The 17,917-nt window shown below is 39.3% G+C and overlaps 1 protein-coding gene across 1 annotated transcript in view; it reads right to left on the bottom strand.

Moving 5' to 3' along the window:
• The window catches only part of BTAF1 (B-TFIID TATA-box binding protein associated factor 1), a gene marked incomplete in the record, with an annotated part of 442,652 nt that overhangs the window by 371,641 nt on the left and 53,094 nt on the right, over window positions 1-17,917 (bottom strand). The window contains 3 exon segments of the mRNA XM_053692938.1: window positions 10,312-10,458; window positions 16,545-16,659; window positions 16,761-16,884. Of these exon segments, the coding sequence (XP_053548913.1) occupies window positions 10,312-10,458; window positions 16,545-16,659; window positions 16,761-16,884 (386 nt within the window).

The raw sequence follows: 17,917 nt of genomic DNA, 5'->3' as shown, positions 1-17,917 counted from the left end.
TGCTGCACATGCAGAAAAATACGTTAACACTAAAAGAGTGATAACTTTTACTAGAAGTATTTTTAACAATACATGTATATTGTAAGTATGTTTCTATACAAATATGTAATTTATCTATGTCATTGGTTTTCAAACCTGTCCTCAGGCCTCCCAAACAGGCAACATTTTGAGGATATCTTAACTGGAGCATGGGTGAATTAATCAGCTGATTAGTAAACAGTTATTTTACCTGCTCTCATGCAAGGAAATTCAGAGATTTTGACCTGTTGAGGACAGGTTTGAAAACCGGTGATCTATGTGAATTTAAATTTTGACTGGAATGTCCATTTAAAGGAGGTTATCAATGTTGTGGCTTCATTCCAAATAAAAGCATTGTTGCAACATCAGTGAAGATATCGGGTTGTTTACATTGTGGATATTCTTGAAGGCCACTAAATATGCAAGCGTGTTGCCAATTTCAAGTTAAAGGGACAGTCTAGTCCAAAAAAAAACTTTCATGATTAAGATAGGGCATGTAATTTTAAACAATTTTCCAATTTACTTTTATCACCAATTTCTTTGTTCTCTTGGTATTCTTAGTTGAAAGCTTAACTTAGGAGGTTCATATGCCAATTTCTTAGACCTTGAAGGCCGCCTCTTAAGAATGCATTTTAACAGGTTTTTCACCACTAGAGGGTGTTAGTTCATGTTTTTCATATAGATAACACTGTGCTCGTGAAGTTACCCAATTGGCTAAACTGCAAGTCTGTCAAAAGAACAAATAAAGAGGCAGTCTGCAGAGGCTTAGATACAAGATAATCAGAGGTAAAAAAATATATAAATATAACTGTTGGTTATGCAAAACTAGGGATTATCCATCTTTTAAAACAATAACAATTCTGGTGTAGACTGTCCCTTTAACTCATAACTATAGACTGTCAGCATATGAATGTGTACATTAAAGATATTCAATGGCAAAAAAATAAATAAAATAAACATATGTTAAAGCCACAGTAAGTTTCCAACCAAACATTTCTTGATAGTAACTGAACAGTGTGCATAGTTCAAATTGCCAAATGTAAAGTGGTGTTCTTTCCTTAGTAATAAAATAAATATTGTACTAAAAAATAAATCTGGCAGATAGGTCCATTAGCCCATCAAAAGATGAGACTTCTTAATACACACAAGTTTAAAAAAAAAAAAAAAAAAAAAAAAAAGCAGAAACTCATCTCAACAACTAATATGTAAAACTATGGATTGGTGACCCACTTATAATAGTGCAGACATAGATTTCACCAGCAAACAAAGAGCTGTCTGCTAACTGAAATTGGCTGGGTTGGATACAGTTACTAAAAGGCATAATAGCTACCCTTACTTCTGCACATTGCAAAACTCTCCTTTTGTATTCTGAGGTGATTTGGACGTACATTGAAAATTCTGGAAATAGGAAGACATTCATTGATCCCCTGGTAAAGTATAAGAGGTTGCTAAATATAGGTAATATTTAAAACAAAATATATTCATAGTTGCTGCAGTTAAAATTACAACTGATAGATTTAAAGAGCATATTTATATTTTAGACTGATATTCATAGTCCTGAATAGTTTTAAGCTTGCCTTTTGTATGCTAAATATTTAAAACATTCATTGTTGCTGTAGTTAGCAGATTTATAAAAAAAACAAATTGTATTTTAACCTATTGTATTTCATAGCCTATGTATTGTAAACTAATCATGCTATAAATGCTAAGTATTTATCTTTGCAAATATACAAATATATTTTAGAATTTGTCTTAACTGTAGGTAATTAAGAACCATTTCAGCATTGATAAATTGGCATTTAAACTGACTGTTTACATTAAGAATAAATATACTTCTGGTGTTCTAATTAGAATTGTATTAGAATCATTTGTGGGTTAAATAACTTAATTGTACCAGTCTGAATGTTAGTGACTTATATCTTGATCTCATTGTGGTATTTTAATGCAATTCAATTGTGAATAAATAAGGTAAATTTTATGATCTTTGCATAGCATATTTTAATAATGTAAACGTGTATAGTATTCATATCTGGTTTTCTACAAATATATTTCAATGTGTCTATAAATTTCAACTAATAAAGAATTTAGGAATTTAATTTTATTGTTTCATATATGCATTTTATTGGGGTTTTATTTTAAAGAATTATTAAATATATTGTGTTATAACCCAGCCATATACTGACAACAGGCAGGGTTTGGAAACAGTAAGGCAATCCAGGACAGATAGGGGTCAACAAGTAGAGTGGTCAGACAGGCAGAGTTCAGCAACAATATCAATCCAGCAGTTAAGGGTTAAAGAGGTAGAGTTGTCAGACAAGCAGAGTTCACAGCAAGCAGTGAAATTCGTCAACACGGATTGCCCGGGAGCTGTTAGTCGGCAGTCTGGATGGGTTCACAGAAAAACTTCCCCTGCATTTCCAGACTCTAACTTTCATCAATACTCTCACTGAGAGGTTGACACGACCACTTAAAACTCCAGTCCTTTCTTTGAAGGGAACATACCCATTACAGGACTATCCAAATCTTCTGACACTTCTCTGCCACCTCCTATAGTGACGAAAGGCAAAAAATGACTGGAGGATAGGGGAAGTGGGAGGGATATTTAAGCTTTAGGCTGGAGTGTCTTTGCCTCCTCCTGGTGGCCAGGTGTTGTATTTCCCAACAGTAAGGAATGAAGTTGTGGACTCTACCTGCCTTATGGAAGGAAAAGGCAAGACATCCGCTAATAGTCAGTCCTTAAAACTTGTGTGCTGGTAGCAAATAAACAGTGTACGAGATGTTTAGGAGCATTTAGTGCAAAAGCACACTCCAAGTTAATTTTGAAAACTAGTGTAACAGTACCTAAAATCAATCATTCACACAGGTGCATTTATGCAGACAGCTTGTCTTTGAAACTTAGTTTCAGACTTACAACCGGATAAGTGCCGTATGGGTCTACACACCAACTTCTGTGACGGATCCTGATGCAGTTTCAAATTTCCGTTGTGTGTGATACTGCACCTGTTTGTACTAAGTTTTTCATCAGTGTACCAGCTGTAATACACTTCTGTATCAAGGTACTTGCTACAACTGGCTTTTTCTTCTCGATATCCACAGTTTTGGACTCAAACATGCCGCTCAATTGTCATGCATAAATATCAGGCTTGTTGCCAGGATATGGAAGTTATGTACATACTTGGTTTGATGTAAATAAATAATATTTCTGCAGCTTTAGTGCGGCTAGTGTCACTCTAGCATTTGGCTATTTACATCAATTGCTCTTTTCTTTTCATATTCGTATATAATAAATTTGTGACTGCCAGCACATAGCTTAAAGTCATACAAAGAGTGCAAAAATAATTTTGGTTTTATATTGAAACTTTCTAATTTACTTCTATTATCAAATGTTCTTAGTTTTCTTCTTATTCTTTGTTGAAAGTAAGTTCAGGAATGTGCCTGTGTCTGCAGTACTATACGAACAGGTGTTTTGTAACAATGTTATACCTATCCCCTTAAGACTGCATACAACACATACAATAACCTCTGACATGAAAGGATTAGTCATTATCAAATAAGTTGTCTCATGTCCCTTTAGGTAACAGGTGATTGCAACTTCTATAATCATAACCCGTGTCTATATAGTAGGTGACTTAAAGGGATATTAAACCCAATTGTTTTCTCTCGTGATTTAGATAGAGCATGCAATTTAAAGCAACTTTCTAATGTACTTCTATTTATTTTTCTTTGTTCTCTTGGTTTCTTTATTTGAAAAAACAATAATGTAATTTTAGGAGCCGGACCATTTTTGGTTCAGCACCTTGGTTAGCGCTTGCCGATTGGTGGCTACATCAGCAAGTGCTACCCAGGTGCTGAAACAAAAATGGACCGGCTCCTAAGCTTAAATTCCTGCTTTTCACATAAAGATACCAAGAGAATTAAGAAAAATTGATCAAAGGAGTAAAATTAGAAAGTTGTTTAAAATTACTTGCTCTATCTGAATCATAAAAAAATAAAATTAAAAAAAAAAAAACAGAATTTATGTTTACCTGATAAATTTCTTTCTCCAACGGTGTGTCCGGTCCACGGCTTCATCCTTACTTGTGGGATATTCTCTTCCCCTACAGGAAATGGCAAAGAGAGCACACAGCAAGAGCTGTCCATATAGCCCCCCCCTCTGGCTCCACCCCCCAGTCATTCGACCGACGGTTAGGAGAAAAAGGAGAAACTATAGGGTGCCGTGGTGACTGTAGTGTATAAAGAAAGAAATTTTTCAAACCTGATTAAAAACCAGGGCGGGCCGTGGACCGGACACACCGTTGGAGAAAGAAATTTATCAGGTAAACATAAATTCTGTTTTCTCCAACATTGGTGTGTCCGGTCCACTGCTTCATCCTTACTTGTGGGAACCAATACCAAAGCTTTAGGACACGGATGAAGGGAGGGAGCAAACCAGGTTACCTAAACGGAAGGCACCACGGCTTGCAAAACCTTTCTCCCAAAAATAGCCTCCGAAGAAGCATAAGTATCGAATTTGTAAAATTTGGCAAAAGTATGCAGAGAAGACCAAGTCGCTGCCTTACAGATCTGATCAACAGAAGCCTCGTTCTTGAAGGCCCATGTGGAAGCCACAGCTCTAGTAGAATGAGCTGTAATTCGTTCAGGAGGCTGCCGTCCGGCAGTCTCATAAGCCAATCGGATGATGCTTTTCAGCCAAAAAGAAAGAGAGGTAGCAGTAGCTTTCTGCCCTCTCCTCTTACCAGAATACACAACAAACAAGGATGAGGTCTGTCTGAAATCCTTTGTTGCTTCTAAATAGAACTTTAAAGCACGGACCACATCTAGATTGTGTAACAAACGTTCCTTCTTTGAAACTGGATTCGGACACAGAGAAGGAACAACAATTTACTGTTAGAAACGACCTTTGGAAGAAAACCAGGCTTGGTACGTAAAACTACCTTATCTGTATGGAATACCAGATAGGGAGAAGTACACTGCAAAGCAGATAATTCAGAAACTCTTCTAGCAGAAGAAATAGCAACCAAAAACAGAACTTTCCAAGATAGTAACTTAATATCTATGGAATGCATGGGTTCAAAAGGAACCCCCTGAAGAACTGAAAGAACCAAGTTTAGACTCCATGGAGGAGTCGTAGGTCTATAGACAGGCTTGATCGTGACTAACGCCTGTACAAACGCCTGTACAAACGCCTGTATATCTGGCACTGCTGCCAGACGTTTGTGCAACAAAACCGACAGAGCAGATATCTGTCCTTTTAGAGAACTAGCTGACAAACCTTTATCCAAGCCCTCTTGGTGAAAGGAAAGTATCCTTGGAATTTTAATTTTACTCCAAGAGTATCCCTTGGATCTGCACCAACAGATATATTTTTGCCATATTTTATGGTAAATTTTCCTAGTCACAGGCTTTCTGGCCTGAACCAGAGTATTTATAACCGAGTCAGAAAACCCACGCTTAGATAGAATCAAGCGTTTCCAAGCAGTCAGTTGGAGAGAGACTAGATTTGGATGTTCGAATGGACCTTGTACTAGAAGATCCTGCCTCAAAAGGTAGCTTCCATGGTGGAGCCGATGACATATTCACCAGGTCTGCATACCAAGTCCTGCGTGGCCACGCAGGAGCTATTAGAATCACCGAGGCCTGCTCCTGTTTGATCCTGGCTACAAGCCTGTGAAGGAGAGGGAACGGTGGAAACACATAAGGTAGGTTGAACGACCAAGGCGCCACTAATGCATCCACCAGTGTCGCCTTGGGATCCCTGGATCTGGACCCGTATCGAGGAACCTTGGCGTTCTGGCGAGACGCCATCAGATCCATATCTGGAATGCCCCATAGTTGAGTTAACTGGGCAAAAACCTCCGGGTGGAGTTCCCACTCCCCCGGATGAAAAGTCTGACGACTCAAATAATCCGCCTCCCAGTTGTCCACTCCTGGGATGTGAATTGCAGATAGGTGGCAGGAGTGATCCTCCGCCCATTTGATGATCTTGGATACCTCTTTCATCGCCAAGGAACTCTTTGTTCCCCCCTGATGATTGATTACGCTACAGTCGTCATGTTGTCCGACTGGAACCTTATGAATTTGGCCTTTGCTAGGTGAGGCCAAGCCAGGAGCGCATTGAATATCGCTCTCAGTTCTAAAATGTTTATCGGAAGAAGAGACTCTTCGAGACCATAGACCTTGAGCTTTCAGAGAGTCCCAGACCGCACCCCATCCTAAGAGACTGGCGTCGGTCGCGACAATGACCCACTCTGGTCTGCGGAAACTCATTCCCTGAGACAGGTGATTGTGAGACAACCACGAGCGGAGAGAATCCCTGGTTACCTGATCTACTTGAATCTGGGGAGACAAGTCTGCATAGTCCCCATTCCACTGATTGAGCATGCACAGTTGTAATGGTCTTAGATGAATTCGAGCAAAAGGAACTATGTCCATTGCTGCAACCATTAATCCTACTACTTCCATGCACTGAGCTATGCAAGGCTGAAGAATAGAGTGAAGAACTTGACAAGCGTTTAGAAGCTTTAACTTTCTGACCTCTGTCAGGAAGATCTTCATTTCTACAGAATCTATTATTGTTCCCAAAAAGGGAACTCTTGTTGACGGGGACAGGGAACTCTTTTCTACGTTCACCTTCCACCCGTGAGATCTGAGAAAGGCTAGAACAATGTCTGTATGAGCCTTTGCTTTGGAAAGAGACGACGCTTAGATTAGAATGTCATCTAGATAAGGTGCTACAGCAATGCCCCTCGGTCTTAATACCGCTAGAAGGGACCCTAGCACCTTTGTGAAAATTCTGGGAGCAGTGGCTAAACCGAAGGGAAGAGCCACAAACTGATAATGTTTGTCCAGGAAAGCGAACCGCAGGAACTGATGGTGATTTTTGTGGATCGGAATATGCAGGTACGCATCCTTTAAGTCCACGGTAGTCATATATTGACCCTCCTGGATTGTTGGTAAAATCGTTCGAATGGTTTCCATTTTGAATGATGGAACTTTGAGGAATTTGTTTTGAATTTTTAAATCCAGAGTTGGCCTGAAAGTTCCCTCCTTTCTGGGAACTACAAACAGGTTTGAGTAAAACCCCTGACCTTGTTCCGTTAAAGGAACTGGGTGTATCACTCCCATCTTCACTAGGTCTCCTACACAGTGTAAGAATGCCTGTCTCTTTATCTGGTCTAAAGATAAGCGAGACATGTGGAACCTTCCCCTCGGGGGAAGTTCCTTGAACTCTAGAAGATACCCCTGAGACACTATGTCTAGACCCAGGGATCCGGAACATCTCTTGCCCAAGCCTGAGCAAAGAGAGAGAGTCTGCCCCCTACTAGATCCGGTCCCAGATCAGGGGCTACCCCTTCATGCTGTCTTGGTAGCAGCAGCAGGCTTTTTGGCCTGTTTACCCTTGTTCCAGCCTTGCAATGGTTTTCATGCTGGTTTAGGCTGGGAAGTGTTGCCTTCCTGTCTGGAGGCCACAGAGTTAGGATTCGGTCCGTTCCTGAAATTGCGAAAGAAACGAAAATTAGATTTGTTCTTAGCCTTGAAAGGCCTATCCTGTGGGAGGGCAGTAATGTCTGAAATAATCTCTTTCAATTCCGGCCCGAAAAGGGTCTTACCCTTGAAAGGAATATTAAGCAATTTATTCTTGGACGACACATCCGCCGACCAGGATTTTAGCCAAAGCGCTCTGCGCGCCACTATTGCAAAACCTGAATTTTTCGCCGCTAACTTAGCCAATTGGAAAGCGGCATCCAAAATAAAGGAATTAGCCAACTTTAGTGCGTGAATTCTGTCCATGACTTCATCATATGGAGTCTCTTTTTGGAGCGAATTTTCTAGTTCCTCGAACCAAAAATACGCTGCCGTGGTGAGAGGAATAATGCACGAGATTGGTTGAAGAAGGAAACCTTGCTGAACAAATATCTTTTTTAGCAATCCTTCCAATTTTGTATCCATAGGATCTTTGAAAGCGCAACTGTCCTCAATAGGAATAGTTGTGCGCTTAGCTAACGTTGACACTGCCCCCTCAACCTTAGGAACCGTTTGCCATGCGTCCCTTCTAGGGTCGACAATGGGGAACATTTTCTTGAATATAGGAGGTGGAACAAAAAAGGTATACCTGGCTTTTCCCACTCCTTAGTCACTATGTCCGCCACCCGCTTGGGTATCGGAAAAGCATCAGCGTGCACTGGGACCTCTAAGAATTTGTCCATCTTGCACAATTTCTCGGGAATTACCAAAGAATCACAGTCATCAAGAGTAGTTAGGACCTCCTTAAGCAGGGCGCGGAGATGTTCTAACTTAAATGTCACGATATCAGTGTCTGCCTGCTGAGAAACTTTTCCTGAATCAGAAATTTCCCCCTCAGACAGACCCTCCCTCACTGCCAATTCAGATTGATGTGAGGGTATAACTGATAAATTGTCCTCAGCGCCAACCTGCTCATCTTGTGTATTTAAAACTGAGCAATCACGCTTTCTAGGGTAGGATGGCAGTTTGGATAATAGATTTGCTATAGAATTATCCATTACTGCAGTTAATTGCTGCATAGTAACCAGCATTAGCGCACTAGATGAACTAGGTATCGCTTGCGCGGGCAAAACTGGTGTTGACACAGAAGGAGCGGATGATGAACTATCCCCACTACCTTCATTAGAAGAATCATCTTGGGCAATCTTATTAAATGTGACCGTACTGTCCTTACTTTGTTTGGACGCTATGACACAATTCGCGCATACATTAATAGGGGGAACCACCTTGGCTTCCATACACACAGAACATAAGCCATCTGAAGGTATAGACATGTTAGACATAATTTGGCAGGCTAATAATGCAATAAAAGCGTTTTTAAAGAAAAGCGTTACTGTCCCTTTAAATAATAAACAAGCACACTTTATTTCTGATATTTTGAACAACAATGAAGGCAATGTCCGATTTTTACAAAATTTGCACCCCAGAGTCCTAATGCCCTGAAAGTATTGCACACCAAGTTTCAAGACTAACCCTTAAAATGAGCAAACCGGAGCTATTTGTTCAATTCAACAATTTTAGTACACTACAATCACTGCCACAGCCTTGCTGCGGCTTTTTACCTTACCTGACAGTTATTCAGCACTGAAATAAACCTTCCTGAGTCCGTTTTTGTAGCCACAGGACCCCTCACATGAAGCTGCATGCACTGCCATGGAAGTAAACTGCGCAATTGAGGCGCGAAAACGGGGCCTCCTTCCTCTGCATACCAGAGTGAAGGGGCCTTTCTGACTGAAATAGTAGTCTAACTAAATGCCAGGCGAATAAAAACGTTCCCAAAAGTGCTTTTAATTACACAAAACACTCTAAATGCCATCTAAACATGAAATAAATCAATCGATTTAGCCCACAATAGTGTCACCAGTATAGAGCCCATTTATAAGCCTTAATCTGTTATGAGTCTAAGAAAATGGCTTACTTACCCCTTAAGGGAAAACTGACAGTCTTCTAGCATTAACATGTCTTGTTAGAAATATGACTGATCATACCTGAAGCAGATAAGCCTGCAAACTGTTCCCCCCAACTGAAGTTCTCTGGTTTCAACAGCCCTGCATGGGAACAGCAATGGATTTTAGTTACTACTGCTAAAATCATATTCCTCTTTAACAGAAATCTTCTTCATTTTCTGTTGTAGAGTAAATAGTACAAACCGGCACTATTTTAAAATAAACTCTTGATAGAAGAAATAAAAAACTACAACTAACACCACATACTCTTTACCATCCCCGTGGAGATGCTACTTGTTCAGAGCGGCAAAGAGAATGACTGGGGGGCGGAGCCAGAGGGGGGGCTATATGGACAGCTCTTGCTGTGTGCTCTCTTTGCCATTTCCTGTAGGGGAAGAGAATATCCCACAAGTAAGGATGAAGCCGTGGACCGGACATACCAATGTTGGAGAAAAAAAAAAAAAGGGTTTAAAATCCCTTTAAGGTGCTCTGGGCTTACAATGAGACCCTAGCACCCCAAACTAAATGCTGCAATAGGGCTACATATACATGCTAAAAAAACTCTGCAGGCACTCTGCACCTTCCAGGATACAGCAGCATACAGACCAATATCAGGAACTACAAACATCTGCTTCCAAATTACTATGGAGCATGTCTACTTGTCATTCAACAGTTTGTCTTATTTTCGTATATTTGAAGGATGCTCAGTAGAAGCAAACCATTAATTTGGAATACACTAGACCATAAATTCACCCCCCCCCCCCCCCCAAGTCCCAGCTACCCCTTTACATATAAATATATAAAAAAAAATAAGATTTGATACCTGTTTTGTCATCTTGAACTTCAAACTCTGCACCAGCTGAACCCAAGAGAGATGAACCATGTTTTAACAGTCTTGAGATATCAAATCTGTCAAAACTAAGCCGATCCGACGCTAGAGAGTCATCATTTGCATACTCTGACCCAGGCTCTAGATTAAAGAGAAAAATTATTTCATTGACAAAAACGAAGAGCAACCCTGACATCAGAGACCTAAATATTATCAAACAATGTATTCTACTATAAAGTTTTATTTTAAATTAGCTACACAACTTAGGGCCTGAAAAAAAAAACACAGCGACCCATTCCACAAACATAAGAAGCCCCTCTCCCACTAATCTCAGTACAGGAACATTCTACTTCAAAAAAACAAAAACCCCTTTTAGATTCCAAAAAACATAATTTATGTAAGAACTTACCTGATAAATTCATTTCTTTCATATTAGCAAGAGTCCATGAGCTAGTGACGTATGGGATATACATTCCTACCAGGAGGGGCAAAGTTTCCCAAACCTTAAAATGCCTATAAAAATACACCCCTCACCACACCCACAATTCAGTTTAACGAATAGCCAAGAAGTGGGGTGATAAGAAAAAAGTGCGAAAGCATATAAAATAAGGAATTGGAATAATTGTGCTTTATACAAAAAAATCAAAACCACCACAAAAAAGGGCGGGCCTCATGGACTCTTGCTAATATGAAAGAAATGAATTTATCAGGTAAGTTCTTACATAAATTATGTTTTCTTTCATGTAATTAGCAAGAGTCCATGAGCTAGTGACGTATGGGATAATGATTACCCAAGATGTGGGTCTTTCCACGCAAGAGACACTAGAGAGGGAGGGATAAAATAAAGACAGCCAATTCCTGCTGAAAATAATCCACACCCAGAATAAAATTTTAATGAAAAAACATAAGCAGAAGATTCAAACTGAAACCACTGCCTGAAGTACGTTTCTACCAAAAACTGCTTCAGAAGAAGAAAACACATCAAAATGGTAGAATTTAGTAAAAGTATGCAAAGAGGACCAAGTTGCTGCTTTGCAAATCTGATCAACCGAAGCTTCATTCCTAAACGCCCAGGAAGTAGAAACTGACCTAGTAGAATGAGCTATAATCCTTTGAGGCGGAGTGTTACCCGACTCAACATAGGCATGATGAAATAAAGATTTCAACCAAGATGCCAAAGAAATGGCAGAAGCTTTCTGGTCTTTTCTAGAACCGAAAAAGATGACAAATAGACTAGAAGTCTTTCGGAAAGACTTAGTAGCTTCAACATAATATTACAAAGCTCTAACAGCATCCAAAGAATGCAATGATTTCTCCTTAGAATTCATAGGATTAGGACATAATGAAGGAACCACAATTTCTCTACTAATGTTGTTAGAATTCACAACCTTAGGTAAAAAATTCAAAAGAAGTTCGCAGCACCGCCTTATCCTGATGCAAAATCAGAAAAGGAGACTCACAAAAAAGAGTAGATAATTCAAAGACTCTTCTGGCAGAAGAGATGGCCAAAAGAAACAAAACTTTCCAAGAAAGTAATATAACAACCAAAGAATGCATGGGTTCAAAAGGAGGAGCTTGAAGAGCCCCCAGAACCAAATTCAAACTCCAAGGAGGAGAAATTGACTTAATGACAGGTTTTATACGAACCAAAGGTTGTACAAAACAATGAATATCAGGAAGATTAGCAATCTTTCTGTGAAAAAGAACAGAAAGAGCAGAGATTTGTCTTTCAAGGAACTTGCGGACAAACCTTTATCTAAACCATCCTGAAGAAATATAAGTCTTCCAGACTCTATAATAGATCTCTCTAGATACAGATTTACGAGCCTGTCACATAGTATCAATCGCAGAGTCAGAGAAACCTCTTTAACCAAGAATCAAGCGTTCAAACTCCATACCTTAAAATTGAGGTTTTGAGATCCTGATGGAAAAAAGAACCTTGAGACAGAAAGACTGGTCTTAACGGAAGAGTCCACAGCTGGCAAGAGGCCAACCGGACAAGATCCGCATACCAAAACCTGTGAGGCCATGCTGGAGCTACCAGCAGGACAAACGAGCATTCTTTTAGAATATTGGAGAATACCCTTGGAAGAAGAACTAGAGGCGGAAAGATATAGGCAGGATGACACTTGTAAGGAAGAGATAATGCATCCACTGCCTCCGCCCGAGGATCCCGGGATCCGGACAGATATCTGGGAAGAATCTTGTTTAGATGAGAAGCCATCAGATCTATTTCTGGGAGTTCCCACATATGAACAATCTGAGGAAATACCTCTGGGTGAAGACCATTCGCCCAGGTGCAACGTTTGGCGACTGAGATAATCCGCTTTCCAATTGTCCATACCTGGGATATGAACCGCAGAGATTAGACAGGAGCTGGATTCCGCCCAAACCAAAATTTGAGATACTTCTTTCATAGCCAGAGGACTGTGAGTCCCTCCTTGATGATTGATGTATGCCACAGTTGTGACATTGTCTATATGAAAATAAATGAACAACTCTCTCTTCAGAAGAGGCCAAGACTGAAGAGCTCTGAAAATTGCACGGAGTTCCAAAATATTGATCGGAAATCTCACCTCCTGAGATTCCCAAACCCCTTGTGCCGTCAGATACCCCCACACAGCTCCCCAACCTGTAAGACTTGCATCTGTTGAGATTATAGTCCAGGTCGGAAGAACAAAGAAGCCCCCTGAACTAAACGATGGTGATCTGTCCACCATGTCAGAGAGTGTCGTATAATCGGTTTAAAGATATTAATTGAGATATCTTTGAGTAATCCCTGCACCATTGGTTCAGCATACAGAGCTGAAGAGGTCGCATGTGAAAACGAGCAAAGGAGATCGCATCTGATGCGGCAGTCCTAAGACCTAAAATTTCCATGCATAAGGCTACCAAAGGGAATGATTGTGACTAAAGGTTTTGACAAGCTGATATCAATGTTAAACTTCTCTTGTCTGACAAGGACAGAGTCATAGACACTGAATTTATCTAGAAACCTAAAAAGGTTACCCTTGTCTGAGGAATCAATGAACTGATTGGTAAATTGATCCTCCAACCATGAACTTGAAGAAACAACACAAGTCGATTCGTATGAGATTCTTCGAAAATGAGAAGACTGAGCAAGTACCAAGATATCGTCCAAATAAGGAAATACCAAAACCCTGTTCTCTGATTACAGAAAGAAGGGCACCGAGAACCTTTGCAAAAAAATTCTTGGAACTGAGGCTAGGCCAAACGGTAGAGCCACAAAACTGGTAATGCTTGTCTAAAAAGTGATCTGGATGAATCGGAATATGCAGATACACATCCTGTAAATCTATTGTAGACATATAATGCCCTTGCTAAACAAAAGGCAGGATAGTCCTACAGTAACCATCTTGAATGTTGGTATCCTTACATAACGATTCAATATTGATAGATCCGGAACTGGTCTGAAGGAATTGACCTTCTTTGGTACAATGAAGAGATAAAATAAAACCCCAGCCACTGTTCCAGAACTGGAACTGGCATAATTACTCCAGCCAACTCTAGATCTGAAACACATTTCAGAAATGCTGAGCCTTTGCTGTGTTAACTGGGACACGGGAAAGAAAAAAATCTCTTAGCAGGAGGCCTTAACTTGAAGCCAATTCTGTACCTTTCTGAAACAATGTTCTGAAACCAGAGATTGAGAACGGAATTGATCCAAATTTCTTTGAAGAAAATGTAATCTGCCCCATACCAGCTGAGCTGGAATAAGGGCCGCACCTTCATGGGTACTTAGGAGCTGGCTATAGGTTTCTATAAGGCTTGGATATATTCCAAACTGGAAATAGTTTCCAAACTGATACCGCTCCTGAGGATGAAGGATCAGGCTTTTGTTCCTTGTTGTGAGGAAAGGAACGAAAATGATTATTAGACCTAAATTTACCTTAGATTTTTTATCCTTTGGTAAAAAAGTTCCCTTCCTTCCAGAAACAGTTGAGATAATAATTTATTACCCCGGAAAGAAAGGGAAAGCAAAGTTGACTTAGAAGACATATCAGCATTCCAAGTTTAATCCATAAAGCTTTTCTAGCTAAAATAGCTAGAGACATATACCTGACATCAACTCTAATGATATCAAAAGATGGTATCACCAATAAAATTATTAGCATGTTATAGAATAATAATAATGCTATAAAAATATGATCTGTTACTTGTTGCGCTAAAGCTTCTAACCAAAAAGTTGAAGCTGCAGCAACATCCGCTAAAAATATAGCAGGTCTAAGAAGATTACCTGAACATAAGTAAGCTTTTCTTAGAAAGGATTCAATTTTCCTATCTAAAAGGATCCTTAAATGAAGTACTATCTGCCGTAGGAATAGTAGTACTTTTAGCAGGAGTAGAGACAGCCCCATAACCTTAGGGATTTTGTCCCAAAAAACTCTAATCTGTCAGATGGCACAGGATATAATTGCTTAAACGTTTAGAAGGAGTAAAAGAATTACCCAAATTATTCCATTCCCTGGAAATTACTTCAGAAATAGCATCAGGGAGATTAAACACTTCTGGAATAACTACAGGAGATTTAAAAACCTTATTTAAACGTTTAGATTTAGTATCAAGAGGACCAGAATCCTCTATTTCTAAAGCAATTAATACTTCTTTAAATAAAGAACGAATAAATTCCATCTTGAACAAATACAAAGATTTATCAGCATCAACCTCTGAGACAGAAACCTCTGAACCAGAAGAACCATTATCAGTATCAGAATGATGATGTTCATTTAAAAATTCATCTGAAAAAAGAGAAGATTTAAAAGACTTTTATGTAAACTAGAAGGAGAAATAACAGACATAGCCTTCTTAATGGATTTAAAAAATAAAATCTCTTATGTTTATCAGGAACACTCTGAAAATTAGATGTTGACGGAACAGCAACAGGTAATGTAACAGTACTAAAGGAAATTTTATCTGCATTAATAAGTTTGTCATGACATGCAATACAAACAACAGCTGGAGAAACAGATACCAAAAATTAAAGCAGATACACTTAGCTTGGTAGCTCCAGCACCGGGCAGTGATTTTCCTGAAGTATCTTCTGACTCAGTTGCAACGTGGAACATCTTGCAATATGTAATAGAAAAAACAACATATAAAGCAAAATTGATCAAATTCCTTAAATGACAGTTTCAGGAATGGGAAAAAAATGCCAGTGAACAAGCTTCTAGCAACCAGAAGCAATAAATAATGAGACTTAAATAATGTGGAGACAAAAGCGACGCCCATATTTTTTTAGCGCCAAATAAGACGCCCACATTATTTGGCGCCTAAATGCTTTTGGCGCCAAAAATGACGCCACATCCGGAACGCCGACATTTTTGGCGCAAAAGAACGTCAAAAAAATGACGCAACTTCAGGCGACACGTATGACGCCGGAAACAGAAAGATTTTTTGCGCCAAAAAAGTCCGCGCCAAGAATGACGCAATAAAATGAAGCATTTTCAGCCCCCGCGAGCCTAACAGCCCACAGGGAAAATAGTCAAATTTTTGAAGGTAAGAAAAAATGATTGATTCAAATGCATTATCCCAAATATGAAACTGACTGTCTGAAAAAAAGGAATGTTGAACATCCTGAGTCAAGGCAAATAAATGTTTGAATACATATATTTAGAACTTTATAAAAAAGTGCCCAACCATAGCTTTAGAGTGTCACAAAAAATAAGACTTACTTACCCCAGGACACTCATCTACATGTTTGTAGAAAGCCAAACCAGTACTGAAACGAAAATCAGCAGAGGTAATGGTATATATATATAAGAGAGTATATCGTCGATCTGAAAAGGGAGGTAAGAGATGAATCTCCACGACCGATAACAGAGAACCTATGAAATAGACCCCGTAGAAGGAGATCATTGAATTCAAATAGGCAATACTCTCCTCACATCCCTCTGACATTCACTGCACGCTGAGAGGAAAACCGGGCCCCAACTTGCTGCGGAGCGCATATCAACGTAGAATCTAGCACAAACTTACTTCACCACCTCCATAGGAGGCAAAGTTTGTAAAACTGAATTGTGGGTGTGGTGAGGGGTGTATTTATAGGCATTTTAAGGTTTGGGAAACTTTGCCCCTCCTGGTAGGAATGTATATCCCATACGTCACTAGCTCATGGACTCTTGCTAATTACATGAAAGAAAAAAACCTTTGTGAATTAGAGCAAGAAACTGCAAATAACCTCCCCTTTTTTTTTTTTTTAATCTTACCTCTCTTAAGCTTTGTTGATGGATTCCACTGTGGAATATTTTTGACAATTGCTTCAACAGCTTGCCCCGCGGCTATACGTGTATCCCAATTTGGGCTTCGCAGGTACAATAAGACCTAAGTATGGTAAATTTAGAATATTTAAATACTGTCCCATGTTTAAACATTTCAGATAAAACCAAATCTGTACTTTACAACAATTAGAACAAGAACCTTACTTTTGTTAACAGGTTGTTTAATTCATGAGGATGAAGCTTTACAACATCTCCAAGCTGCTGAGCTGCTGCTTTTCGTGTTACTGGTGTTGTTCCGGTGTCCAGTAAAATGAAAAGGCGATCTAACCTTATAAAAGAGAGAAAATAATAATGTTACTATCAAAATCAACACACTTTCAATCAGGAAACTAACACTCTGCTCTATGCATCAAGGCAAAGCAGGACCTTACCATGGAGCTGCAATTAAAAACTTAAAGCAGGGCTCGACAAACCCAGGAGCCACTGGCTCCTAGAATCTTAACCCTGGCTCCTAACTTGTTTGGTTATTCTCCATATATCTATAAACAAATCCCACTGTATGGCTCCTAAAAATATGTCTGGCTTCTAAATATTCTTACTGGCTCCTAATTTTTAAACAGATTTGTCAAGAACTGACTTAGGGCCAGTAAGTTCAAAATTAAAAACTTTCAAGATTCAGACACAGCATACAATTTTAAACAACTTTCCTCTTCTATTATCTCTTGGTATCCTTTGTTGAGGAGAAAGCCTAGGTAGGGTCATAGGACTTCAGAAGTGTACATGTGTCTTAAGCACTCTATGACAAGTGTTTCCAACTATGTATCACATTGTTACAAACATTGTGACAAACACGGATTCCCAGACAGTGCTAAATACACATGCACACTTCTGAGCTCCTATGAGCCTACTCAGATTTACCCTTCAATAAAAACACAGAGAACAAAGCAAATTTGATAATAGCAGCTAACTATTAAAATTGCACATTCTATTTATATCATGAAAAAAAAAAATCACTTTACGGTACCTTTAATGACAGAGATAAATCTAAAACTATTCATACAGTTTAGTCACACTCAAATTATAATCATGTCATTTTTTAAAGGAATACAGCATATACTTATAAATGCACAGAAGACGTTTTCTCTCACCAAGATCTAGATAAAGATCACTGTATACAATGGGGACAAGCCTTGTACAATCTAGAATGTTTTAGCTTAGCACATCACATACTTTTGGCCATGTAGTGTACATACATAGACACATAATATGTAAACACCTGACCATTACACCTACACAAGCTTGTTATAAGTCCAGTTCAAAAACCGCGGGCATTAATATGGAGTTACCCCAGCACCCGCACC

The sequence above is a fragment of the Bombina bombina genome, chromosome 9 (assembly GCF_027579735.1).
Source record: "Bombina bombina isolate aBomBom1 chromosome 9, aBomBom1.pri, whole genome shotgun sequence".
NCBI classification, from domain to species: domain Eukaryota; kingdom Metazoa; phylum Chordata; class Amphibia; order Anura; family Bombinatoridae; genus Bombina; species Bombina bombina.
This window is presented reverse-complemented; position numbering and strand designations above follow the sequence as displayed.